This window comes from Hemiscyllium ocellatum, chromosome 46 (genome assembly GCF_020745735.1).
Source record: "Hemiscyllium ocellatum isolate sHemOce1 chromosome 46, sHemOce1.pat.X.cur, whole genome shotgun sequence".
Lineage (NCBI taxonomy): Eukaryota > Metazoa > Chordata > Chondrichthyes > Orectolobiformes > Hemiscylliidae > Hemiscyllium > Hemiscyllium ocellatum.
Window position 1 is genome coordinate 2730015 of NC_083446.1, and position 26549 is coordinate 2756563.

Consider the following 26549-nt stretch of genomic DNA (forward strand, 5'->3'; position numbering starts at 1 on the left):
GGGTGAACTGGCTGTGTTGAATTGCCCGTGGTGCTAGGTGCATTAGCCAGAGGGAAATGGGTCTGGGTGGGTCACTCTGCGGAGGGTCGGTTTGGATTAGTTGGGTCAAAGGGCCTGTTTCCAATCTGTAGGGAATCCAACCTAATCTAAAACAGGAAAGATTTTGCACAATCACTTGATGAAGGAGCAGCGCTCTGGAGGCTAGTGCTTCCAAATAAAGCTACTGGACTATAACCTGGTGTTGTGTGATTTTTAACTGATGGCCAAAACGTTGACTCTCCTGCTCCTCGGATGCTGCCTGACGTGCTGTGCTTTTCCAGCACCACACTCCCAACTCTGGCAGCATGTGTGCAGAGAGCAGGCAGTGTTGACATTTCCGGGTCAGGTCAGGTGACCCCCTACGCCGGGCCCCGTTGGGCATCGCCATCCAATCGGAATAGGAACCAGGGAGATGGAAGTGCGGGTGGACCAATAGGAAAGCTAGGTAAAGAGCGATGGCCCGGCCCACGACGGTGGCGGCCGACGACCAATCAGAGGGAGGGGCGGGGACACGAACAAAGGGATCGTTCGGAGGGCGGGGCTCATGAGTTTGATTGACGCGGCGACGGAACAAGCAGAAGAGAGAACGCGTGACGGACGGGCGCCGCGACCAATCGGATGTTGGTCCAGGGCTGACTGACAGCGCTGACAGCTAATCGGAAAGGGTGGCCCGTGAGGTGGCGGGTCCTTGGGAGAGCGCGGCGCATGCGGAGTACAGTCCGGCCTATTACGCCGCGCGAAGATGCTCGAGGTCGAGTGAAAGAAACCCTCCCCGAGGCCCGGGCGTTAGAGAGTCCGTTAGAGCACAGCACCCGGCTCCAACACCCAGACCGAGTAGTCGAGGCAAAAGCAAACAAAAGAAAGTCACCCACAATCGCCTACTGACCTTCCGATGGAAGAGCCGGGCCGTTTCTTTATGATGTCTTCGTTCGGTCAGGCGCCGCGGGAGCGAGGTGAGGCGGCTGATGGGGGATGGGGTGGTTGTCTTGCTCCGGCTTTCCCTCCGGCGCCTGTCAATCAAGGGCCACGTATTTCCGGTTTTTGACGGACTGCCGCCACCTCCAATAGTCGCCCTCGGTTCCAATCTTTCCTCCCCCAATCGGACGCTCCCCTTTTTGACTCCGCCCTACCTGCTGGTTGGACGAGCCTTCCAATAGGCAGAGCCCGTTTTCTCTGATTGTCGGGTGCCCTGACCAATGATAGGTAGGCGTCCGTTCAAAGGCTGGTCTCGACCAATCAGTAGGGAGCAGATGGGGTGACTAGATCCGGTCTGACGTAGGTATCCTCAGTTTGCATCTGAGTGACAGGAGCCTTAGCCAATGGGAGACGGTTCATCCGCTGATGGATGGACTGCTCCACCAATCGCTACGTTAGACGGTGGCCTTAGCCACTGGGAGGCGCGTTTCCGCCTGACGGACGGGCGATCCGACTAATGGGAACCTGCGGATCCCCCGTGACGAAGTGCGCCCCGGTCCAATAGGATCGTTCGCGCGGTGGCGGGGCGCCGGACGTACCCGCCCCGCCCCTCCGTTCGTCAAACCGTCTCCCCCTGAGGCCGCGGCCGCCATGTTGTGGCGCCGACGCCGCTCGGTCTCCGGCGTCTCCTCCGCGGCCTCCCCGCTCTGAGCCGCCGCTGCTTTACCTCAGCTTTGAGTCTCCCCTCGCTGGCGGCTGGCGGCGGCGGCTTGGTGAGGGATCGGGTTTACCCTCAGCCACCTTCCGCCCCCTCCTGCCCCCTCGGGGACGGTGCGGGTGAAGTGAGAGGGAAATGGCGAGCGGGGCCCACACCTCCCCCGCGGGCGGTAAGATGCTGCAGGCCGTGGCCAACAAACGCGGGATCGAGAGCCCAGCGCTCGACGGTGAGTGACCTTATAGGGACGTCCCTGGACCGAGCAGAGAAAATTATAAGAGAAATCCATCGTTTTGTTTGTCTTTATTCGTTTATTTCTTTTTATTCTGTCTATTTCGTTGTATTTAAACCTATTCCAGTAACTAAACCTATTCTGGTTTGAATTTCACCCTTTTGACTTAAGTTAATCTATCCCTGTCTTTTTCCCCCACTCCATTTTATTTAAACACATATTTGTTTCCTCACGCATGTCGATCCCCTCTCTTTCTGTCCCCTGGGTTTATTAGTGCTGGCATTTCTGTCCCTACCATGGGAGGTTTCCTATGTAAACAGGTCACGAGGCAGTCCTGGCCTCCCGCCACTGGGGCGGCGCTGCTGGCAGTCTCCTACAATCCTTTCGGTTAGCGAGCCCCTGAATTACAACAGGCGGCTTGCTATGTAAACAGGTCACGAGGCAGTCCTGGCCTCCCGCCACTGGGGCGGCGCTGCTGGCAGTCTCCTACAATCCTTTCGGTTAGCGAGCCCCTGAATTACAACAGGCGGCTTGCTATGTAAACAGGTCACGAGGCAGTCCTGGCCTCCCGCCGCTGGGGCGGCGCTGCTGGCAGTCTCCTGGAGCCCTTTCGGTGTAGCGAGCCCCTGGATTACAACAGGCGGCTTGCTATGTAAACAGGTCACGAGGCAGTCCTGGCCTCCCGCCACTGGGGCGGCGCTGCTGGCAGTCTCCTGGAGCCCTTTCGGTGTAGCGAGCCCCTGGATTACAACAGGCGGCTTGCTATGTAAACAGGTCACGAGGCAGTCCTGGCCTCCCGCCGCTGGGGCGGCGCTGCTGGCAGTCTCCTGGAGCCCTTTCGGTGTAGCGAGCCCCTGGATTACAACAGGCGGCTTGCTATGTAAACAGGTCACGAGGCAGTCCTGGCCTCCCGCCACTGGGGCGGCGCTGCTGGCAGTCTCCTACAGTCCTTTCGGTGTAGCGAGCCCCTGAATTACAACAGGCGGCTTGCTATGTAAACAGGTCACGGTCAAAAATCTCACTACACCAGGTTATAGTCCAACAGGTTTAATTGGAAGCACACTAGCTTTCGGAGCGACGCTCCTTCATCATGTGATTGTCGGAGCGTTGCTCCGAAAGCCAGTGCTTCCAATTAAACCTGTTGGACTATAACCTGGTGTTGTGATTTTTAACTACGTAAACCCCAGTCCAACACCGGCATCTCCAAATCATGTCACGGTCATGCAGGGTTATCAAAGTGGGGTGGGCTCCCAGGAAATGCATCACATCTTGGATTTGCCCCTCAAATCCCCGAGAGTTGTACGTGTGAGGAGGATTCCCTCGCTGGTTTTGTGCCTATACTGACGTTCTTGGTGTGTGTGTTTTTTTTGAAAATTATTTTAAAGATGACTTTGGACAGAAGAGGAGGAAAAGAAGTCGCTGGAGCAATGAGACTTCGGATCAGAAAACAGTCATTCCTGGGATGCCAACTGTGATTCCACCTGGACTGACCCGTGATCAGGAGCGTGCTTATATCGGTAAGGATTTAACCCACTTATGCTGCCTGTTCATTGTTTCTAAAGGTAATCCAAGTCTTAATTCAAAGTGTAATCATTTTAAAAAGAAGCGTGTGCTGCAAATGTTCAAATGCAAAGTTTTTTATAAATGCGATGTATAAACTGCTGTAATGTCTTTTAAAATTGTTTAGATATATTGGGGATGCCACAATAATCAGTTACAACTCGGTGACATTTTATCCGCTGCCTCCTTACTTTGGCGCTCATAGCTTCTGCTTTTACAGACGTGAAACAGGATGTTTTTAACCAACTTTTGCAAATGTATCCAGATTTTATGCGGCCATGCTCTCAAATTGATGGTGGTGTTGTCACTAGGGTGTCAACCAGGTTTGGGAGGATGGGGTTGTCACGAAATGATTGCATAACATTTAATTGGATCTCAAGCGAGGGGGCTGACGACATATGGGAGCACAATTCTCTATTTGTGGCTGTCTGGAATTTGGGAGTGCTGGTGGATGATATTTTCACTGAAGGTCAGGTTGTCCCCTGGTGCTCGCAGTCTGCCAGATGAGAGGAACCTAGTGACAACACTGCCCGTGAGAGCCGAACTTTTCTGTCTGAAAATGTGTGACTAGTGACAGCAAGGACAGATTCTCGAGCAACCCATATCCAGATTGACCACTCAGCCCCTCTGCCTTTCACGGCAAAGGAGGGACAGAGTCAAATCCTGAACTGGTGTACACAAGGCAGGCACTGTACAGGAGCAGGTCAATTTAACCTACACTTTGAATTCTGGTCCTCTGATGCAATCAATTTTACAGCCAAAAAACACAACTCTCATTCAAACGCTTGACAATACATCATTGGGATCATCAAACAGTTTCATTAATTTTCTGTGAATTTTTTTAACATGGGTTGTTTAACAGGTAGCAGTTTTCCCAACTTGTCCCACCTTACCAGCAGGTGAGCAATTGCCTTGGCCCCGCTCCTATCTTAACGTTCACAGCTTCTACTTTGTGTGACACTTCTGGTTTTTCTCTGTCGTGGCGAGAGCACTCACATGGTTTTGATGGGCCAGTGATACAGTTTCAGAATCTGCACCACCCCCCCCCCCCCCCACCCCCCCCACCCTGCCCTGTTCTCTTCCTCTTGTCAAGACCTGCTTCTGAGCAGCCAGATTGATTGATTGAAATTTACAATGTTGCAGCTTTTCACTTCTCTATCTCACCAAACCCTCAAGTCTGGAGAGCTGAAAAGGTGCAAGTTGTCCCTGACACACTAGCTTCTGAAGATGGTGGATCATGCAATCATGGAGAGTTGCGCAGAGAATTCTTAATGGATTGGCTAGTTGACAGAAATGTTCAACTGAGATGATTGCTGCTCATTGCTAAGCCTGCAATTTGTCTATAAACTGTGCCAGAAGAGAGGCTTCTGCAGAATACAATGTCTAGCTGATACACTGCCGTCCACTTGATTGAAATACTTTGTCATCTTTTACTGCTGAAATGTACATGGTGTTCACTTGTGGGTTTGAGGTGTCAGGTAGTGCAGTCAGCTTTTATTCCTGTTGACCAGTTGCTGTTGTCTGATGAAGTGAAAAGATATGCCCTGTTTCAGTCCCTCCTTTTCAACTGGCAAAAGTGAACAGTGTTGAGGGTCAAGTCAGCCCTCTTCACATTTCTGTCTGACCCCTGAGTAAGGTGGTGACAGAGATTGAAATCAGACTTATGTCATCTTAACACAGATCAGTAATCATTATTCAGTGTCTCGCCTGGTTTCCGAAATTGCCATTTTTACAGGTTACTCAGTTTACAATGCGTTTTTGAATGTTTGAAGAGCTTTAATTAATTGATTCATTTCCTTGCCAAGATAAAATGTTTTTGCCCCTCTTTAGCTTTACTAAGGTTTGTCTTTTACTGAAAGCGCTGTGCATGACTACAGGTTCCAACACTGCCTTGTTCTTGAGCATTAAGTTAAAATCGGCAGCTTCTACCTAGCTTTCAAATTGAACTCTAGATGATCCAAGAGGTTGAATGAACAGGTGTGACTGGCGGCAGCAACAGGGCTGGAAGTATCCCATTTCTCCCCACTTACCCGAATCCTGATGCGATGGGCCACCAGTGCATTCGATTCGTCTCGCTGTAGCTTCTCCCCAGTTCTGTTAGATACATGGAAGTTGGATTGCACTTTACTGCATTGTCAAGCTTCCTGTGTCCCCGAAATGGGCATGTCTGCAGTAGATATTTTCGGATACTTACTGCCGAGCTGTTACTTTGGGAAAATGCACCTGAAAAATTAATTGTTCTTTACAAGTTTACTGTTTAGGATTGCCTTCTTTACTCCACACAGAGTGACGGGTAGGCCAGAAGACCTACTTTAATCAATCCGAACATAACGGAAATTAATCCTTCCAGCCCTGAAGGAGCAGCAAACTACGGACTCAAATTAAACTTTGTACTTCTAACAAAATTGTTTTTGTATTGTGGCAACCCTAATATGGACCTTTCCTAGCTGTAATCCTGTTCTTTTTGATACTGTTACAGAGCACGAGTTTTAAAAATTGCCCTGTGTTAGGATTGTGTTGCAAGTTGGTGTCTTAAATTTCATTACTGATATCTTGTTTTTATTTTTTGACGAAATGTTGATGCTGTTTTTGAAACATTCATTGCACTGTGCCTCCAAAGCTCCGTGCTGTGTTTTGATAACGATTTGAGAATTTATGTAACTTTTCTTTTCCGTCCTTTTTTTCCTAACCTGGTTTCTTCCAGTGCAACTTCAGATTGAAGACCTGACCCGCAAACTGCGTACTGGAGACCTTGGTATCCCCCCAAACCCTGAGGACAGGTTGGGAAAGTTTTAAACCAGCTGACAGTAACAATTTTCCTTTTCAATACTTGGTGTCATCGCATAAGAAATGTGTGATGTGGTTTGTTATTGGAATTGGATAATCTCATGTTTATGGTATCCTTTTACCTTAATGCTATTTTCAGTACAGGAATGGAAATGGTCACCATTTACATTTATTTTGTTCTCTTGAGGTTAAAGGTTTAATCATTTTCTTTTAAAACTTAAAACATAAAATGAACTGGGGGTGAGGGACAGCTGTGGTCTCAGTTTTCTGTTGATTTCTTTCAAGGAATGGGGTAGTTCAGGTTAAGACAGTAACCAGAGAGTCGAAATCTGACAGCTGCACAGCAGCTAATGCTGGCCACTTTGCCATGTAATGTATTGGCTGTCTCCCATCCTCCCTCCCTTGTTGTCTTTCTTTACCTTTCTACCTTCCTCTTTCTTGCCTTGTGCCACAATTTCAATCTTGAGTTTTCTCCCATTTCCCTTTTGCATCTGCTCCAAACTTCTTGTAGGAAATCTAATCTGAATTACCTAACAGTATGGAAACAGGCCATTTGGCCCAACAAGCCCACACCGACTCTCCAAAGAGCATCTCACCCAGACCCATTCCCCTGCCCTGTATTTACCCCTAACTAATACACCTCACACTATGGGACAATTCCCTATGGCCAATCCACCCTAACCTGCACATCTTTGTACTGTGGGAGGAAACCTGAGCACCCGAAGGAAACCCCACACAGACACAGGGAGAATGTGCAAACTCTACACAGTCACCTGAGACGGGAATCAAACCTGGGCCCCTGGCGCTGTGAGGCAGCAGTGCTAACCACTGAGCCACTGTGTCGCCCCAATTGATATTCCCCACCCTCTCGCCCAAAGCAGGAACAGATTTGGCTTGACAACTCTTCAAAGCACTGTTTACAATGAAGGCAGGGAACTTATCTTATTTGTCTTCATTAAGTTTGCGAACTATAGAACCTAAGTGCGGCCATCCCCCACCACCACCCAACCTGCAACTGCTGTGACACTTTGATTTGTTCCAGATAGTGAGCTTTGTTAATCCACCTGGTGGGAAACAGCTGTATTGGGTCTTCTTCCCCAGTATGAGAACCCCACTGTTTCCTGAAAGTAGGTGTCTGGAGTCAAAGCAAAAAAGGCCCAGTCAACCTTTCCCATCTAGCAGGACCCTCCTCTCTTTTCTCCCCACAAAACAAAAGGCAGTACCATCGGCAATGTAGGGGGAGTGTTCCTGCAGTTGGATCTCTATGACTTGGCTCTTTCTCCTCTAGTGTTGTGTGCGTCCATCTTGAGGCCACACTCTGATTCCGACTATAACCTCTTTGCCCTTTCTTGCTCACTGCTATCAGCTTAACTAGATCTCGGGCCAACCTCGTTAACATTACTGTCTTCTCGCAATATCTCATTCTAAATGTGTTCAGTGGGTGCAATGCGCCTTGATCTTTATCAGTGCATGGTGAATAGTGACTTGCCTCAGAGCCTTTTTAAAGCAGCCAGTGTAATCCAGAATTTATTTTGTTCTCCATTTGCTTACTTAACGGTTTTATTTTCAATTAATAATGAATACATCAACAATTTCAATCCCATTGTAGTTTCCGGTGCTGGTTTTGGTTCAACTTTTGAATTGGTGAAAATTTTATTTATTGTTTTCCTCTTTTGGTTTCCTGCCCCTTTCGCTTGGTGCTGTTAGGAAGTGACCACAGCTGTCCTGGAGTAGTTGTTAAACTGTAAAATAAGTTCTTAAATGAGTAACAGAAGTTTTAATTTTTTTATTTGTTTGCAATGATGAGAAAAACATGTTGGCTTGCTTGTTCTGACCTGCCTTTCTCAAGTGTTTGCCAACAGCCAATAATACTCCCAATTGTTTAGGAAATCCACTGGTCCTGTTAGCCCCGCTGCTTTTAGCTGTTAGTGTGGCAGTAGAGGGGCCAGCTTAAGGGCTGTGTGTGCGTGTCAGTCAACAAAGACACTCCTCACTGGTGCTGTATACATATTTCTGTTTGGTACTTGTCAAATACAGATTCCCTTCCGTCAGTGACCTCCCTGCCGTGGAACAGCCCGGGCTTTCACTTCTCACTGGCAGACCGAGATAGGTGGTGGCAGTGTATCATCCGTGGCTATAATCTGGGCACACGCCACATTGACTGGGCCAGCAAAGTCCTGCGTCTCTGCCCAGCCTCTCAGTTGAAATTGCCAGTTTAGCTGGGTTCATGGGCATCTGTAGTTTGAGCCTGGTCTGCCCTGGGGTCCAATTTCTGTGGGCATGAGCTCTCTTCTGGAGCGTTTGCACTTGAAACCTCCCTTGTCCTGGTATAGAATCTGATTATTGCTTGTGAACTGCCCTCTCCTGTCCCATGCCCTTTGTTTCCAGGTTATACACTGTTACTAGGGATACTGTAGATCTTCTGTTGATCCATAGTTGAAACCTCCCCTCTCTCGCCTCTATTAAAAATTGATGTGGCTTTGTTGATCTCAGTGCCTCCTATTCCTCGTATTGACAAAAGCCCGGGCGTATGGTTGTGCTGGGATACAGTGCCTTTTGTAAAACCTCCCAGTACACAACAGTTTGGGGTCAGGCATTGAATGGTGATCGTTAGTTGGTCAGAGAGGTACTGGTGACTGGGAATTCGAAACCCCAGCGATTCAGTCCCTTCCAGAGTATAGGGAGAAAATAAGGCTTGGTGATGAGACTAGGCAATTCCATTGAGTGGGTTAGACACTTCACAGTTAATTACAGAGGAACCTCGATTATTCAAATGAGACGGGTGGGCACTATTTCATTCAGATATTTGATTATTCAGTTAATTGATTCAATGCCACTTTGGGGCTCGGAATTTTCTGAAGTTTCCTTGCTCCTCTCACTACCTGCCTTGCACCCTCCCTGCCTCAGGGTTTGTTTCGGAGCAGACAGACAGATGCACACTTGTATGTAAGGGATCTGCAACATTGGTGAAGCTCCCCCACCCCATAAGTTCAATGGGATTGACACACACCGAACACTTACTAAGTCCACTCCCCATTAAGGAGACTCGGTAGCAGCATAGCGCATGCGAGCCCACGCCCCTTCATCCCCATGAGCCCCACCCATCCAAGGGTAGCTGGACTAGACACCAACAGTAAGACTACTGTTGCCTTTTGCGGGGGTGAGTCTCAAAATAGAACAGACACAACTTTTTACTGCAGCTTTATGACAGGTTCCACCTTTGCCCTGTTGGAGAGGTTATCTGGGGAAGCAGGGTTTAGAGTGCACCCCAGTGTAGAACTCCAGAGAAAGTGTGGGGTGGGAGAGGGGGCGGTCGATTAGTCATTTGGAGACGGTACCTGGGCTCCAATCAATGTCCAGGACTGTTCTCAGCATTTCAGTAAGCTGGGTTTATTTTTAATCATTGTAGACAAAATTACATTGATGTAATTGTTCTATCGGGAACTTGAGATATTCAGAAGTTCCTCTGTATGTTTTCTCGTGTACAAAGGAACTTTGATTATCTGAACAAAATATTCCCCGTCCATGCCGTTTGGATTGTCAAGGTTCCTCTGTATATGCAGCTTTGTTTTAGGTAGGATAATCTGCTGCATTCTCACAAATCAACTCTCCACAAAGACCTGAATGTAGACAGCCCTGAGGTGATGTGAATTAAAAGCGGAGGGTTCTATAGGGAGTCGGTCTGAAATGGCTGGCTGCAGGACCAGTAGTTTTCCATTGGCTGTTCCTAGCACAGGGCAGACTGATAATATTTTCCATTTTGTAATCGTATTGATGACCATTTTAGTAGCTCAGTGTCTTAATTTTTATTTAAAAAATCATATTTGGTTTTGGTTAGCTGAAGCTGCACGAGTTTTAGCTTGAGACGGATGGTACTTGACCAGCAGCTATTGATTCTAAAAGGTGATGATTCATGAACTAGCAAGGTATCCAGAAAAAGGCCTCAAGTTCTTAGGGTTGCACCGGTGTATGCACATCTATTTGCTATTCCTGTACGTGCACGCCAAAGGTTTCGCTCTTGGTCTGATTGGGTTCTGCTTTGATTGTCTTTGGGTTAACTTGGTGCAACTAGATTTGAAGGAAAACTAGACTAAATTAATTTAATCAGATGTGTAATGTGCCAAATTTCGCTGGTAAAGCAGAAACCATTTATTGCAACCCTAGAAATGCTGAGGCCTGTGTTTACAAGGTTGAAATGTGTAACCCTACTTTTATTGACATATAAACGAGTCCCCCAACCCATGTCCTTTTTAATCAAAATTCCCCTTTTGTTGACGACTCTTGTAAAAAGTCTTTTGAAATTTGTATTTAGTCTAAACTAATAGCAGGGTTTACAGGTGCGCTACGTGGGATCCAAGCCTGTATTGCATGGTTTGGAAAGAAGCTGTACTTTTCCTGACCATTTATACTTTTTTTCATTTAATTGTATATCCAAGAGGAAAGAGAGAGGGAAGCGAAGCAGTCTGGGACTGCTAGCAAGGCTTAACATGTCTCTTTAGCACAGAAACTGCTCAGAGGACTAGCAAAACTAGTTGAGTAAGTCCAGGAGAACAGGTTGCGTCCCATCAATCGATACCTGAAGAAACTGGAAAAGGCCGTTAAGTGTCTCGAATAACTCCTTTTTAACTTCTCAGTCTGAAGCATGTGTTAGCCAGTAGCAATACTTTTTAATTTTTCTTCTGTTTTAGTATATGATTTTTTCAATGAGTTTTGTGCAGATTTAATGTTGTTGCCAGTGGATTTCTAATCTGCTAGCTTGAGATGTAATCAAAGCCTCTAACCTTTTGTCTTGCCTCCTTATGAGGTCGTCACAGAATAAGACAGCACCCACCCTATCTTGCTGAGTTGTCGAACAGATCTCAGTTCCTTACAGGGTGGGAGAGAGAGGGAAAATGTACACAGGCACACCTCTTGTTGACTGAGTCTGTGTTCAGAGATCAAAAATCACCCGGCGGAGCAAAAAATGGGGTGTGGGGGCGGGAGGGTGGCTTGGGATAAGGCAGCTCCGGGCCCCTCACCAGCAGCAGGCGCTGAATGGCACTTCCAACAGAGACCAGGTCCCTGCTTCTCCATGGAGTTGGGTCAGCCTCTAAGGCCTTGGGTTTGCACTCCTGATCTCGAAGCTTGATAAGCATGTACTGCTGTCAGTCTTCCTCCATGAACCCACAAGACGTTGGCAGCACTGACCCTCTGCGCTACCTGTCTGCTGGCATGGAGTTGCTACATTTGACTCCCTGGCAGCTCATTAGAGTTCTTCATGTTTCTCTGTGAAGTTAGAGTAATTTGCTTTTCTCTCTCTCTGTCTGTCTGTCTCTATCTCAGGGGAGGGTTGTTTTCCACTCTGAACCATCTAGAATGATCAGCCTTGAATTCAGGGATACCCAAGGGATAGAGGGAGTCAGTGACAGGTTGCTGAACAGTTTTAGTATCTGGGTTGTGAAGGTACAAATTGCAGAGCCTGGGAAGTCATGGTGAGGTTCAATTTGCTTTTTGCTTATTAGTAGACACCTCAGATTCCATAAAGCAACGATCTTTACTTTTGTCAAAAGGAAAGGGAAACATTGCAATAAAAGCATCACTGACGCATGGTTAGCTCTGCTGGGTACACATTCTCTCACAGCTCGATTCGTCTTAGCCCCAGTTGAGTGAACAAACTCAGCTCCAGCTCATTGTGTGGGTCTGAACGACACGGAGAGGGCTCCCACTGGGGATTTTTGAGCCCGCTCAGTTAACAAGAGGGGTATCCCGGTGGTGGTCAGCTGACCTCAAGTTGGTTTAAGAATGATAAATGTTACCTGATTTTTTTTTCAATTATTTCTTAAATCTGTCTCATTAACTCCCTGTTCACAGCCTTTAGCACAAATCAAAACCATCTCGAGTTTAATGTAGTTTACTGCCTCTCCAGCCATACAGTGTCGATGTGGGCGTGAGCACTTTGAGTGGTAATTGTCGTCTACAGCCAGTGGTGTTAACCAGTTCAACAATTTAGGAGCACAATTCTCAGCTCAGGCTAACAACAACTTGCTCATTTCAATGTCTCATATCAAGTGCTTAAGAACTGTGGTAACTAAGTTTGAGAGGTTTAGGGAAGTGTAGGAGAGGTGCTTTTAAAAACATTTTGCTGCAGTAGAGTTACTAAGATGCACAGCTCACGAGTAAGGTGGTTGTGACGGCTTCTCATCCCTGCACAGGTCCCCCTCACCTGAGCCAATCTACAACAGCGAGGGCAAGAGGCTCAACACCCGAGAGTTCAGAACTCGGAAGAAGCTGGAAGAGGAGAGGCACAACCTCATTCAGGAGATGATTGCCCTCAACCCTGACTTCAAACCGCCAGCAGATTACAAGTAAGTCGGAACTTGTGTGTGGGAGATTGGGAAGGACAACCAGTGGCAGCCAGCCAACCTTTAAAGATAGAAGATTGTTGGAGCCCTGTGCTGGCGGAGGGTAGTGAAGAGTTTCGTGGTTCAAGCAGGCAGCTGAGCTGTGAGTACGGAGAGGAGAGTGTAAGGCACTAATTACTCAGTGGATATGATGTGACTGGGTGGGGGAAATAAGGTGACTGCAATGTGTTTCATACAGCCAGGCCCCCTTGAGTTTGACGGTGTGGTAAGGTCATGATTGATTAGAATGTGAGGCTGATTTAGCCCCAAGAGTTATGAGTGAAGAAGCAGCCATCTCAGTTAAACTGTGTAACCTGATCAGGAGCTGAGTGTGACAATGTACAGGTTCATGAGTGATAGAAGACTGGTCAATAGCAACACTGTTCAAGGTGAAACTTGATGGTTTTAGGGGACCAATAATTTTTAGTGTGGAACGGAAGGAAAGGGATTGGTGTGCCTAACTGCTGACAGTTTCTGGAAACGAGCCTTGAACAGATGTGTAGTAATGTGGCAGGAACCCTTCCCCTCTCTGAATGGAGCCTGAGAACTGAGCAGCACCTGAGATTGAATTGTTGTCTCTGTTGTGGTGTGCTACTCATCCTTGGCCTTCTAATTTGCACGTCCTGTTACGGCTTGGCTGACCACTCGTTCCTCCGTGCACACAAGCCATTAACTTTATCTTCCTTTCCTGCAGGCCACCGGCCACACGTGTGAGTGACAAGGTGATGATCCCGCAGGATGAATACCCAGAGATCAATTTTGTCGGCCTGCTGATTGGACCCAGGTATAGTGGCCGGCTCTGGTCCTGTTCTCCAGTTTGAGAGGGCAGTAAGCCCTTTGGGTGGTGGGAAATGTGTCTCTGGTTTTACCATGCTCTGTGGATTTGCCTGTGCATTGTGAGGTGAGAGTGCTGCTTGTGCTGTATGATTGCAGCAATATAATGGACTGAATCATCATGTTCATTGGTTATGAAGCACTTTGCAACATCCTATGAATTGCATTGGTGTGACATCCTGAATCTTCCACTGAGATGGTTTCCCGTCCTGGACAGCTTTGTCTAGGGACCTTGCAATGCGGTGCTACCTGTCCTTTTGCTCTGAGTTTGTTGTGACTCTGCCCTGTCCCTCACGCTGTCTCCCTCTCCTTTCAGAGGCAACACGTTGAAGAATATCGAGAAAGAATGCAATGCCAAAATCATGATCCGAGGGAAAGGCTCAGTGAAGGAGGGCAAGGTTGGCCGGAAAGATGGACAGATGCTGCCAGGGGAAGATGAGCCACTGCATGCTCTGGTCACAGCAAATACGATGGAGAATGTGAAGAAGGCAGTGGAGCAGGTTAGAGGGCTCATGCTGAAATAGACCTGACTCTTTCTGTCAAAGCCATCCACGGACAAATGTCACTCTGTCCCATGAGCCCAGTTTGTGCCATTAGGCTGCCTTGTCTTGCATCTCATTCTGTTCCTACAGTGGGGCACTTGGTAATAATCAGTGCCTCCCTCAATTAATTCCTCCAGATGCATGGCTATTGTGGCCTCCTCAGGAACCTCCTTAGTGCTAAACACTAACAAAGGAGTTTGTGTGTCCTGATTGTCCTGGCCTTTAAAGTTTGATGCCATCTTTCCAATCTTTCTTGATAAAGACTGCTAAGCTAACGTCATGTTTGCCATAGACGTATTCTCTTTAACAGGACCTGCACACTGCCTAACCTTCTGGGTAGGTTCTACTTTCAATGCAGGAAATTTCTGTCTCTCCCTGTGTTAGGGGCAAAGCAACAACCCTTTTTCTCTTTCACCCTTTGCTTTATTCCCATCATAATATAGGAATGCAAATCATAGAGACGTACAGTACGGAAACAGACCCTTTGGTCCAACCTGTCCATGCCAACCAGATATCCCAACCCAATCTAGTCCCACCTGCCAGCACCTGGCCCATATCCCTCCAAACCCTTCCTATTCATATACCCATCCAAACGCCTCTTAAATGTTGCAATTGTACCAGCAGTTCAGAACACCAATTTCCAAATGGTACTGTATCCATCTTACTGTCCAATGACGCAGGCTCAATGTGTTCAGCAGTCTTAGCAGTGCTATGTACAGTATCCGTTCTGTCAACCTGCTCTTGTTCTGAGTCTGCTAGCTGACACAGCAGTAAGCTCACTTCAATTTGGAGCATGTCGGGGCTTCCGAGAGCCTTTCTGCTGTAGGAGACTGCAGTCTTGGCAGTTTACATCTCTGCTCCAATCCAGCCTTGACCTGTCCCCCTTCAATGTGGCGTTTTAGTTTTGTAATGATGGGTGGGCACCCAGTAAGCAAGAGGAGTATGTACTGATCTGGCTTTAATGGGGCTGCTTATTCTCTGTAGATCCGAGGTATCCTCAAGCAAGGTATTGAAACCCCGGAGGATCAGAATGACCTGCGGAAGATGCAGCTGAGAGAGTTGGCCCGACTCAATGGCACTCTCCGGGAAGATGACAACAGGTGAGTTCCGTCCCACCTCCTAACATAGAGTGCTGGTTGTTCAGGAGCCTTGTCATAGTGTTCTAGCTCCTGGGCTGTAGGAAAGGAGGGCATCTGGCCTGGGCATGATCCCAGACCCACAATAATGTGGTCAACTCTTAACTGCCCTGGAGGTCAACTCCTAACCTTACTAGTGGCATCCACGTCCCAAGAAAACAATCCACAAGCAGGGTCCACTGAGGTTTGCTCATTTCTTCATGTTGGACATTTGTGCGTTGAGGCAATTGTTGATATTCTGGTGCTCTGTCAGTAACACTTGGTTTACAACTGGGCACAATCCCTTACAGACCAAGGGAGCTGTGTGGTTCCATTTGTGAATAGAGACAAAAAAACTGCAGATGCTGGAATCCAAACTGGACTGGCAGAACACAGCAAGCCAGGCAGCACCAGGAGATGGGGGGGAAGTCAACGTTTCTGGTGTAACCCTTCAGGACTGGGGGGGTGGGTGTGGGGGAAGCTGCAGATAAAGAGGGTGGTGAAGACAGATTGGTCAATGGAAGGAATGGATCTGGTTGGTGGCTGGGAGCAGTGGCAGTGAGGGGGAGGGGGCTGGGAAGGGAGTTGGGGAATGAGGAGGGAGGTTAGTTGAAATTGGAGAGCTCAGTGTTGAGTCCAGTGGGCACTGTGGTTTGTTTTGGCAATGGAGGAGGCTAAGGGTGGTCATGTCAGAAAGGGGCTGGTTGGGGGAATTGAAATAGCCGGTGACTCGGAGGTCCAGTCAGCCCCTGCAGCTGCGATGCTCGGTGAGCCATTCACTAAGTTTACATTCGGTCTCCCAGATGTAGTGAAGATGTGGTCTTTTCACTGCCTGGCCACCTGTGAATAGGCATTCTGCCAGTCCGTTTGTGGCATGTGATGTGTCTCTTTGCTGGAAGTTTCTGGGAAGCTGCAAGGTTTTAATGTGACTCTCTCTCCTCCCCACTTTGTAGGATACTGAGACCTTGGCAGAGCACAGAGCCCAGGAGCATCACCAACACAACGCTGTGTACGAAGTGTGGTGGGGCAGGTCACATTGCTTCTGACTGCAAATTCTCCAGGTCAGTAAGTTCATGCTTTGAAGCCCTGTCGTTGATCGATTGTTTTGGGGTGAGAGATTGGAGTGGAGAATTGTTGCTGTTTATAGCAGGCTGGATTTAACCGCAGCCTGGTCATAACCATGTGTCTGAGGGGCTCGATTTAACCGCAGCCTGGTAATAACCATGTGTCTGAGGGGCTGGATTTAACCGCAACCTGGTCATAACCGTGTGTCTGAGGGGCTCGATTTAACCGCAACCTGGTCATAACCGTGTGTCTGAGGGGCTGGATTTAACCGCAACCTGGTCATAACCATGTGTCTGAGGGGCTGGATTTAACCACAACCTGGTCATAACCGTGTGTCTGAGGGGCTGGATTTAACTGCAACCTGGTCATAACCGTGTGTCTGAGGGGCTCGATTTAACCGCAACCTGGTCATAACCATGTGTCTGAGGGGCTGGATTTAACCACAGCCTGGTCATAACCGTGTGTCTGAGGGGCTGGATTTAACCGCAGCCTGGTCATAACCATGTGTCTGAGGGGCTGGATTTAACTGCAGCCTGGTCATAACCATGTGTCTGAGGGGCTGGATTTAACCGCAGCCTGGTCATAACCGTGTGTCTGAGGGGCTGCTGTACGGCCAGGTTTTCATGCGTTGAGGGTTCTGAACAGTTGGATTATTTGCCAATGCTTGTGATTTATCCTCATGTCTCCCTGCTGCATGGTGTGATCCCATGCAAACGGGACTATATCCCAACAGGCCAGGAGACCCACAGTCTGCTCAAGACAAGGCACGAATGGACAAGGAGTATTTGTCGCTGATGGCCGAGCTAGGAGAGGCTCCAGTGCCTGCATCATCGTCTTCAGCACATACGAGCTCCGCACAGCCGAGTGTCCCACGGACTTCTGGGCCAGCCAGCAGTCAGCAGCAGCTTCCAGTGAGTGTGAGCTTCCTCTGTTTGCTGACCACCTCCTTGATGTGCAACTTGATCCAAACCTTTTGTGCTTCCCTTGGACGTGTTCCCTCGGTCATTCTGTGCTTCCCTCCCCACCCACGCTCTTCAGGGTTAATGTTTCGCTGCATTGCAAAATCTTGACTCTGCTGTCTTTCTTTACAGAATAGGCCTCCGTGGATGAGCTCTGGTCCCTCGGACGCCAACAGGCCCTACCACGGGATGCATGGTGGGCCACACCCGGGTTTCCCCCCTCCTATGCCCAGCATGGGTGGGCATCCGCTGTCCCACAATCCCAATGGGCCTCCACCTCCATGGATGCAGCCACCGCCACCTCCAATGAGCCAGGGTCACCCTCCTGTGCACCCCCCCATGAGTAAGTGAAATGCTGGAGCGGGCGTGCCTCCTGGTCTTTGTCTGAAAGGTGCTTAGGGCACAGCTGCGGCTTGGTATCGCTCACTCTTGTATTTGGAGAGGTGGGGGCTTTTGTTACTTGAGAAAGTGAGGTCTGCAGATGCTGGAGATCAGAGCTGAAAATGTGTTGCTGGAAAAGCGCAGCAGGTCAGGCAGCATCCAAGGAACAGGAGAGTCGACGTTTCAGGCATGAGCCCTTCATCAGGAATGAGGAAAGTGTTACTTGGGTGATTTCATGGTGTCGGGGAGGAAACCTGAACGCAGTCTGACATAATGCTACAAGTCTCACGAGAGAGTGAGCGCGCAAAGATATTGTGGGCACATTTTCAGGCACTGTTTGTGCCCCTTAGCCCAGCCCTGGGAGCATCTCCAGGATCTTGTATATGGATGTGTATGTAAGAGCAGTGAGAGTTGTTTCTGTTTGTTTAAAAGATATTGCCGCAGTGGGGAAGATGTTAGATTGGCTGGGACTTTATGCGTTTCTGTGTGTGTGTCTGTGTATAAATATTTTAATTTACTTGTCTGTACTTGACTAAACACTTGTCTCTCGTTGACAGACATGATGCACCACCCAATGGGCATGTTGCCGCCGCCGCCTCCACCTCCAGCCAGCCAGCCTCCACCCCCACCCAGTGGCCCCATCCCACCCTGGCAACAACAGCAGGCCCAGCAGCAGCAGCAGCAGCAGCCGCCACCACCACCCAGCAGCAGTATGGCCTCCAGTGCACCCTTACCCTGGCAACAGAGTGAGTAAGGATGCATTTCTCAATTTTGTTTGTTGTTTTACTTTGGAAAGCTTTCAGTAAATACTTGTTAATGGGCAGTGACCTGTCTTTGCTTATTAAAAAAAAAATGCTCTTCGGTCTGAAGATCTTATAGTTTATGCTCTGTCAGTCTCTCTCTCTCTCTCTCTCTCCCTCTCTCTTTCTCTCTTTTCCCCCACCCCCCCCCCCCCTCCCTCTTTGTCTACTCCTTCTCCCTCCTCTGCCACCCCGCTCCCCGTGTCTGTCCTCGCCTCCTCCTGTCCCCCTCCTTGTGTACCCCACCTGTGTCTCTCCCCTCTTTCCCCCTCTTCTTTCTTTCTCTCATCTCTTCCCCTTCTTTCTCTCTTTCACCTCTTCCTGCTCTTCTTTCTCCCTCACCTCACCCTGCATCACCTTTCGCCCTCCCGTCCTTCTCTCTTTCCATTCCCCTTTTTTCCTTCCCACCCTTCCCTCTTTTGTTTTAATCTCCCACTCGCTGCCCCCTCTCTCTCTGCCCACCTTTCCCTGTTTTTTTTTCTCCTTCTCTCCCTCTCTGACTCTTGCCTGTTTCTGTCCTCCCCTTCTCTCTTCCCCCCCCCCCCCCCCCCCCCCCCCCACTCTCTCTCTCTCTCTCAGTCTGTTGCTATGCAGTCGATTAGACATCCTCCCTATGGGTCAGTCTCAGTGCTGTGCTGTATAAACCCCGTAACCGCCGTGGGCAGCTTTGCTGTGAGCACCCTGTTTGCAGCTGCTTCAGCAAACTGCCTGCAGACACGAGCCGAGGTCTCACTGCCTCAGTAACTAGCCTGTCCTGGAGCTGAATGCCCAGTTTGTGCTTTGCGCTCACTTTCCAAGTGACTGCCTCTGTGCCTCTCTCTCTCGTTTTTTCTCCCCTCTTTCAGATACCAGCACCACGACGACTACTACAGCGAGCGTCCCTCCATGGCAGCAGCAGCCGCAGCAGCCTCAGCCTCAGCCGCAGCCGCAGCAGCCTCAGCCACAGCAGCCCCAGGTGCAGCCCACCCCCGCCTCCAGCGCCGCCCCGCCCCCGCCCTTGCCTGCCGCCCCTTCTATGGTCCCCCCTCCCCCTGGGGTCCAGCCTCCCCTTCCCCCCGGGGCGCCGCCCCCACCGCCCCCTCCCCCGCCCGGCACGGCAGGCATGATGTACGCCCCGCCCCCTCCCCCGCCCATGGACCCCTCCAACTTTGTGATGATGGGAATGGGCGTGCCAGGCATGCCACCCTTTGGAATGCCCCCCGCCCCGCCCCCTCCCCCTCCCCAGACCTAAAGCACCCCTTTTTCCGATACCGATATCCTCGAACCATGTTCAGATAGAGAAAGGAATTCATTCTAGAGGGAGCCAGGGTCGCAGTGTTGCCCGCTGGCATCCTGTCTTGCCAGGGCACGTTTGTGCTTTTTTTTATCGTTTTAGAATCAAAAAAAAAAGGGGTGAAAACAGGCAACTGTTTTTAAACCAAAAAGATAAATTAGCGGACAGCCTCTGCACCTTGATGGGATAGAACCGATCGGAGCCTTTAGATGAAGACGGTGGTTGTGAAGAGGGGCTTGGCCTGAAGTAGAAACAGTATTAAGACCACGAGCTGTCTCTCTCTCCCCCTCTCTCTTTCTCTCTGTCTCTGTCTGTCTGTCTCTCTCTCTCTCTCGCTCTCTTGCTGTCTCCCCTCCCTCCCTGTCTTTCTCTTTCTCTCTGTTGTAAATGAATCACTTACACTGCGTCTCTGAAGCATCAGTCTGCACCTGGGTTGGGCTGCGGATGGTTATAAAGAGGGAAGCAATTTGGGTGCCACGCGCAGTCCGAGATCCTGTTTGTGCTGGCAGAGGGCAAGCTGCCCAGCAGGTCACTTGTGGTTGGCGGGGGGAAGGGATGGGGTTCGGTGCAGTCGCTGTCTCCAGGTCACGCCTTAACCCTGGCCCCCACCCCGTCCCCCTACCCTTCTCCTGAGAGAAACATGTGGAAGCTGGGCTGTTGGTGCTGTATATTCCTCCACCCGTGAGATTATCTCCTGTGTTTGAGTACCTTCTACAGAGAGTCCACCAGGGAACTGGACTGGGCATTGACGTCATCTGTATAAAGTTGGAGTGACTGCCCGTGCTGTTTCTTGCTCGGAGTGGTGGTGGTGGTGGTGGTGATGGTAGGGGCAGGCTGCATAATGGGAGAGAGCTGGAGGAGAGATCGAACATCCGTGTAGTTGTTCTCTTTAAATTAAAAAAACAGCGACAGTCCATCCTGTCTTTCACCACGTGACCCCGCAATCTTTACGAAGACGTACGTCCAAGATGGCTTCCCAGTTCTTTGTTTTTTTCAAAAAAAAGCAGGCTGCTACCGCCACTCTGTACGTCGCTAACTCATGCTGTGATCAGTGTTTTGTCTCATCCGGTGACTTGTTTTTAAACCCTGTGTTGAGTTTCCTTTTTTTTCGCTATTGTGAAATGATGTAAACCATTCTTGACTCCCGCGGTGAGCGTTGCATGACGATCGCGTTTTATTTTGTTGCTCTCAACTTCCCCCCCCCCCACCCCTCCGATCCCCCTCACCCGCTGAGCCGCGGTTTATTTTCTCTTGTGTTTCCCGTTCTCTTCCCCCCACTCCCTCAGGTGGAGCTTCAAGCGAGGGGGCCGCAAGGAGGATTAAGAGGGGGCCTGTCTCTTCCCAACCCCCTCCCCAAATCGCACGACTTGCAATGGAACCTCTGCTTTCCAGAAGATGGACAGTGAAGGGGGGCTATTAATCACTGCCAGACCGTGAGCCGGGCAGCGGCTGTTTCCCCAGAGCTGCTGACCTCCAGCGCACACGGTTCTCCGTTCCGGGTTTACTGTCCCTTTTAACCAACTACCTTTTTGTCTCGTGACATTCTCGCAGGACTGGTGTGTTTAACCTTTTTAATTTGAGCTTGAGGTTGGAAGCCCTGGTATGTTTCCACGCTCTTGTTTCCTCATGCTCTTACTCGATGTGAAATGTTTAAAGAAAATAAAGTGGGGGAGGGGAACGGTAGGGGGAGGGGCGGGTGCAGGGTTCACAAAATAAACTCCTATGTTTTCTTAGCTCTCGTCATGTTTCTCTTCATTTTTTTTGATCAGACTGCTTACGTGCAGTGTGTTTTGGTTAAAGGAATGTGCTATGGTCGTCTTTTTTTTAAAAAAAAACTCACTGTATTTAAAAGGAAAATAAAATCCAAATTTCTCCAAGCAATTGGGTGGAGTTTGAGCTTGATTCTGGGAGTTATTGACCAGTGCTGACCATTGTGCTGTTATACTCCAACAGGGAGGGCTTGGAAGTGGGAGAATGGTACAAGTTAGGAGCAGCTGCCAGCCCTTTAGCCCTTGGAGTCTACATCAACGCAGCGGGAGACCACCAGCTGGCCCTCTGCTGTTCCATAAGATTGCAGCCTCAGCTCCACTTACCCATCCTCTCACCACAGCACTTAGATAATTTTTTTGGACAGGAAATTAATTGTTGTATCTTTGAAAACTTCTGAGGCAGCCTCAATTACTTCAGAACCCTCCGGCTGGAGAAGTTCCTTCTCAATTCGGTCCTAAATCTGCTCCCCTTAACTTTGAGGCTACGCTGTCTTGTCCTAGTTCCACCTCTTGGTTCATGCACAAGAATGGCCAAGTCCCTTTGCACAGCAGTGTGCTGTAACCTCCTACCGTTCACGTAATAGTCCTTTTTTTTGTTATTCCTTCCAAAATGGATGACTTCACATTTATTATCAGTTCGATATTATTGTGACTGCTCCCTCTACTCCACATCCCCCGCCTTTACATTTCTCAACTCCAAGTAAATCCACCACCTTTCAAAAACATTAAATGACCTCCAATGCTCTGTGGGAAGGGAATTTCCCACACTACCAACCCTGCAACACAATTCCTCCTCCTTTCTCTGTTAACTGAGGAAGTGGGTACCATTACGTTTAAAAGGTAGTTGGATGGATATATGAGTAGGATAGATTTGGAGGGCTGACCAGCCAGAGAAGGTACAGAAGTGATTTACCAGGATGTCCCATGGTTCAAGTCTTTCTGTCAGGTCTCAGGACCTTCTCTATTTGAGTAAGCTCTAACCTCATTCTAAACTTCATTGGATGTAGGCCAAGCCCCCCTCAGCATTCCTCATAAACCAAACACCCCCTCATACAGGGATTTGGGTTCCTGATTTAAGCATCTGCAGTCCTTAGTTTTGCCTTGTCAAGAGTTCACCGTGAACCCTGGGTTACGTCCCCAGCTGCTGCCTTGCACAGACATTAGGGGTAAAATAGATGCCGGTGGGGTGGGGGGGTGGAATAGAGAGAGGGAGGGGGAATAGCGAGATGTAGAGCGAAAAGGGAAGAGGGGGAAAATAGATGCAGAGAGAGGGGGGGAAATAGATGCGGAGGGGTAGAGAGAGAAAGGAGGGAAATAGAGAGATGCAGAGAGGGGGAAAATAGAGAGATGCATTGAAGCCTGATACCTCCTGGAGACTGAGGGGGCAGTGGTTAAGTTAGTACAAAACACAGGTATGCTGAAACTAAAAACTGAATGGGAAAAGAGTGGGCGCTGTATTATGTTTTTCTTCTTTATATTTCACAGAGGCCAGTATCCCATCACCAAGCTATCCTTTATTTACACACGTGGACAGCCCTTGACACAGATTAAGCTTCCTCAGGGCCAGCTCTCGGACTAAAATCTCTTGACACTCCTGTTTGGTTTTTATTCTCTTTCTTTTTTGTTATTTTCCCACCTTACTGCCAGACAGCGGGAGTGCTTATTTCCCCCCTGCACCCATGTCATGTGTATAAACCTTTATTTATGTCCTACCCTCAGGAAGAAAGGAAACACCCACGTGGCCAGTGACAAGCAGTGCCCTTCGAGGGCAATGCTGTAACAGTGAGGGGGAGGGCAGGGATTAAGTCTGAATAAAGTTGAAGGGTGAGGCAAGGCCACTCTATTGTAAACTGGCAGAGATTATATCCATTGGGGTACAAGGTGGCTAATGGGATGCTATTTTCCATCATAAGAGACCATGAACCTAAAGGTTAGGGATGTTATGGTTCAATTATACAGAGCATGGGTGAGACTATATACAGCATGGAAACAGACCCTTGTGTCCAACCAGTCCATGCCAACAATAATCCCAAACTAAACTATTCCCATCTGCCTATTCTTGGCCCATATCCCTCCAAACTTTTCCTACTTTTAAATCCATCCAAATGCCTTTTAAACGTGACTACCCACTTCCTCAGGAAGTTCATTCCACACGTAAAAAAAAAAGTACCTCTCGTGTTTTTAAAATCTCTCTCCCCTCACCTTAACAATGTTCCCCATCTTGGGGGGGGGGGGGGGGAAGCAACCAGGACCAACTCTATCTGTACCCCTCATTATTTTATAAACTTTCAGGTCACCTCTCAACCTTCTACACTCCAGTGTCCCAGCCTTCCTTTATAACTTGAACGTTCCATACCCGGCAACGTCCTGGTAAATCTCTTCTGAAACCTCTACAGTTTGTCATCTCGGATACTGTGCGCAATGTTGGCCTCCCTGTTTAAGGAAGGATACAGGCGTGTGAGGCAATTTTCTGGATGGGAAAATTTTCTGTTGTGTTGCTATGGTCTGGCGATGGAGGAGAAAGTGAGGACTGCAGATGCTGGAGATCAGAGCTGAAAATGTGTTGCTGGAAAAGCGCAGCAGGTCAGGCAGCATCCAAGGAACAGGAGAATCGATGTTTCGGGCATGAGCCCTTCTTCAGGAATGAGGAGAGTGTGCCAAGCAGGCTAAGATAAAAGGGAGGAGGGGCATTGGAAGTGCAATAGGTGGAAGGAGGTTAAGGTGAGGGTGATAGGCCGGCGTGGGGGGTGGAGAGGTCAGGAAGAAGATTGGGCGGCACGGTGGCACAGTGGTTAGCACTGCTGCCTCACAGTGCTAGAGACCCGGGTTCATTTCCCGACTCAGGCGACTGACTGTGTGGAGTTTGCACGTTCTCCCCGTGTCTGCGTGGGTTTCCTCCGGGTGCTCCGGTTTCCTCCCACAGTCCAAAGATGTGCAGGTCAGGTGGATTGGCCATTCTAAATTGTCCGTAGTGTTAAGTAAAGGGGTAGATGTAGGGGAATGGGTGGGTTGCGCTTCGGCGGGTCGGTGTGGACCTGTTGGGCCGAAGGGCCTGTTTCCACACTGTAAGTAATCTAATCTAAAATTGCAGGTAAGGAAGGTGGTGCTGAGTTCGAGGGTTGGGACTGAGACAAGGTGGGGGGAGGGGAAATGAGGAAGCTGGAGAAATATCTGAGTTCATCCCTTGTGGTTGGAGGGTTCCTAGGCGGAAGATGAGGCGCTCTTCCTCCAACCGTCGTGTTGCTATGGTCTGGCGATGGTGGAGAAAGTGAGGACTGCAGATGCTGGAGATCAGAGCTGAAAATGTGTTGCTGGAAAAGCGCAGCAGGTCAGGTAGCATCCAAGGAGCAGGAGATTCGACGTTTCGGGCATGAGCCCTTCTTCAGGAATGAGGAAAGTGTGTCCAGCAGGCTAAGATAAAAGGTAGGGGGGAGGGGAGTTTGGAATGCGATAGATGGAAGGAGGTTAAGGTGAGGGTGATAGGCCGGAGTGGGGGGTGGAGAGGTCAGGAAGAAGATTGCAGGTTAGGAAGGTGCTGCTGAGTTGGAGGGTTGGGACAAGTACAGTTTGTGGAGTGGTTTTACAAGGTGGGGCGTGTTTCCTGTTGTGGGTAAGGCCAGCCCAGAACCACGTTAAAAATAATGAGCTTGTCCCTCATGGAGAGAGGGATGAGAAGTTTTCTTTTGAGGGTAGTTTCAATGTGGAACTCTTGTCTCAGGAGACAGAGTCATTGTGCACTTTTACAGAGAGGTAGATTTTTGTTCAGAGCAGCCAAAGGATTTTGGGAGTAGATAAGAGAGTGGGAAATAAATATTGAATAGTATAACACACTCAAGGGGTGAAATGACTGACTCCGAATCTACATCTGTCAGTGGCCAATATAATAACCATATACTGGTTATATGGCAGATCCTTGTGGTGCAGTGGTAGTGTTCCCTACCTCTGGTGCAGTGGTAGTGTTCCCTACCTCTGGTGCAGAACACCCAGGTTAGAACATCCATGGACAGGTTGATTCAAAATACCTTTGTTTTCTTCATGGTAAAGCACTGGGACTTCAACCAACAGTAATCCCTGAACCTGCAAGAGAAAATGCTGGAAAATCTCAGCAGGTCTGGCAGCATCTGTAACGAGAGAAAAGAGCTGACGTTTCGAGTCGTAACTGACCCTTTGTCAAAGCTCAAATTTGCTTTTGCTTTTATCCAATGATCCCTGTACCATTTGTTACATCCTTCCAACCTGTAAAATGACCCATTTATCCCCACCCTCTGCATCCAATTTACCGCACGCCGCAGAGAATATGCTGCTGTTTTAGACGGTGACTTTTTCAAATGCTTCTCCTTTATCCATGTTGCCTGTCAGTTCCTTTAAGAACTGAAGTCAAGCACACATTCCTTCTGACAAACTGGTTTGACTCTGCCTGATTACTCTTCAGTAGGTGCACTGGTATGATCTCCTTAAGAGCTGAAAATGTGTTGCTGGAAAAGCGCAGCAGGTCAGGCAGCATCCAAGGAACAGGAGATTCGACGTTTCGGGCATAAGCCCTTCTTCAGGAATGACCCAGGATCTCCTTATGCCCGAAACGTCGAATCTCCTGCTCCTTGGATGCTGCCTGACCTGCTGCGCTTTTCCAGCAACACATTTTCAGCTCTGATCTCCAGCATCTGCAGACCTCACTTTCTCCTCGATGATCTCCTTAATAATTGATTTTAGCATTTTACCCACAACAAGTGATTCCTGCTTTCTGTCTTCAGTAGAATCCTTACAATCTGAAAGGACCACTCCAGAAACTCAGGAATTTTGGATAATTGCGACTCACGCCTCTATTATCTCAGCGTCCATTTTGAACCCTGACATGAGGTCCATCAGGGCTGGGGGACTTCCAGCTGGATTGATGGCACAGTGGCTCAGTGTTTAGCCCTGCTGCCTCACAGCTCCAGGGTCCCAGGTTCGATTGCAGCCTCGGGTGACTGTGTGGAGTTTGCACGTTGACTGCGCAGGTTTCCTCCGGGTGCCCCGTTTTCCTCCCACACTCCAAAAATGTAACAGGTCAGGTGGGTTGGCCATGGGAAATTGTCCCATAGTGCCCAGGGATGTGTAGGTTAGGGTGGGTTGGCCATGGGAAATGTCCCATAGTGTCTAGGGATGTGCATGTTAGTGTGGATTGGCCATGGGAAATTGTCCCA

General features: G+C 49.0%; 1 protein-coding gene across 6 annotated transcripts; it reads left to right on the forward strand.

Annotated features, from left to right (window-relative positions):
- The first annotated feature begins 755 nt into the window (after positions 1-755).
- sf1 (splicing factor 1) lies at positions 756-21478 on the forward strand. 6 transcript variants are annotated; one of them, XM_060855763.1, is made up of 12 exons: positions 756-992; positions 3287-3418; positions 6166-6241; positions 12440-12592; positions 13323-13412; positions 13779-13962; positions 14989-15104; positions 16073-16180; positions 16918-17095; positions 17276-17486; positions 18082-18274; positions 19170-20876. In XM_060855763.1, the coding sequence occupies exons 1-12, from the start codon at positions 932-934 to the stop codon at positions 19600-19602; spliced, it is 1935 nt and encodes a 644-aa protein (XP_060711746.1). In that variant the 5' UTR covers positions 756-931; the 3' UTR covers positions 19603-20876. The 6 variants fall into 6 exon arrangements, with proteins under 6 accessions (XP_060711746.1, XP_060711745.1, XP_060711747.1 ...); XM_060855762.1 differs by lacking the exon at positions 756-992 and adding an exon at positions 1558-1898; XM_060855764.1 differs by lacking the exon at positions 756-992 and adding an exon at positions 1558-1898 and having other exon boundaries at positions 18082-18270.
- Positions 21479-26549: the final 5071 nt, after the last annotated feature.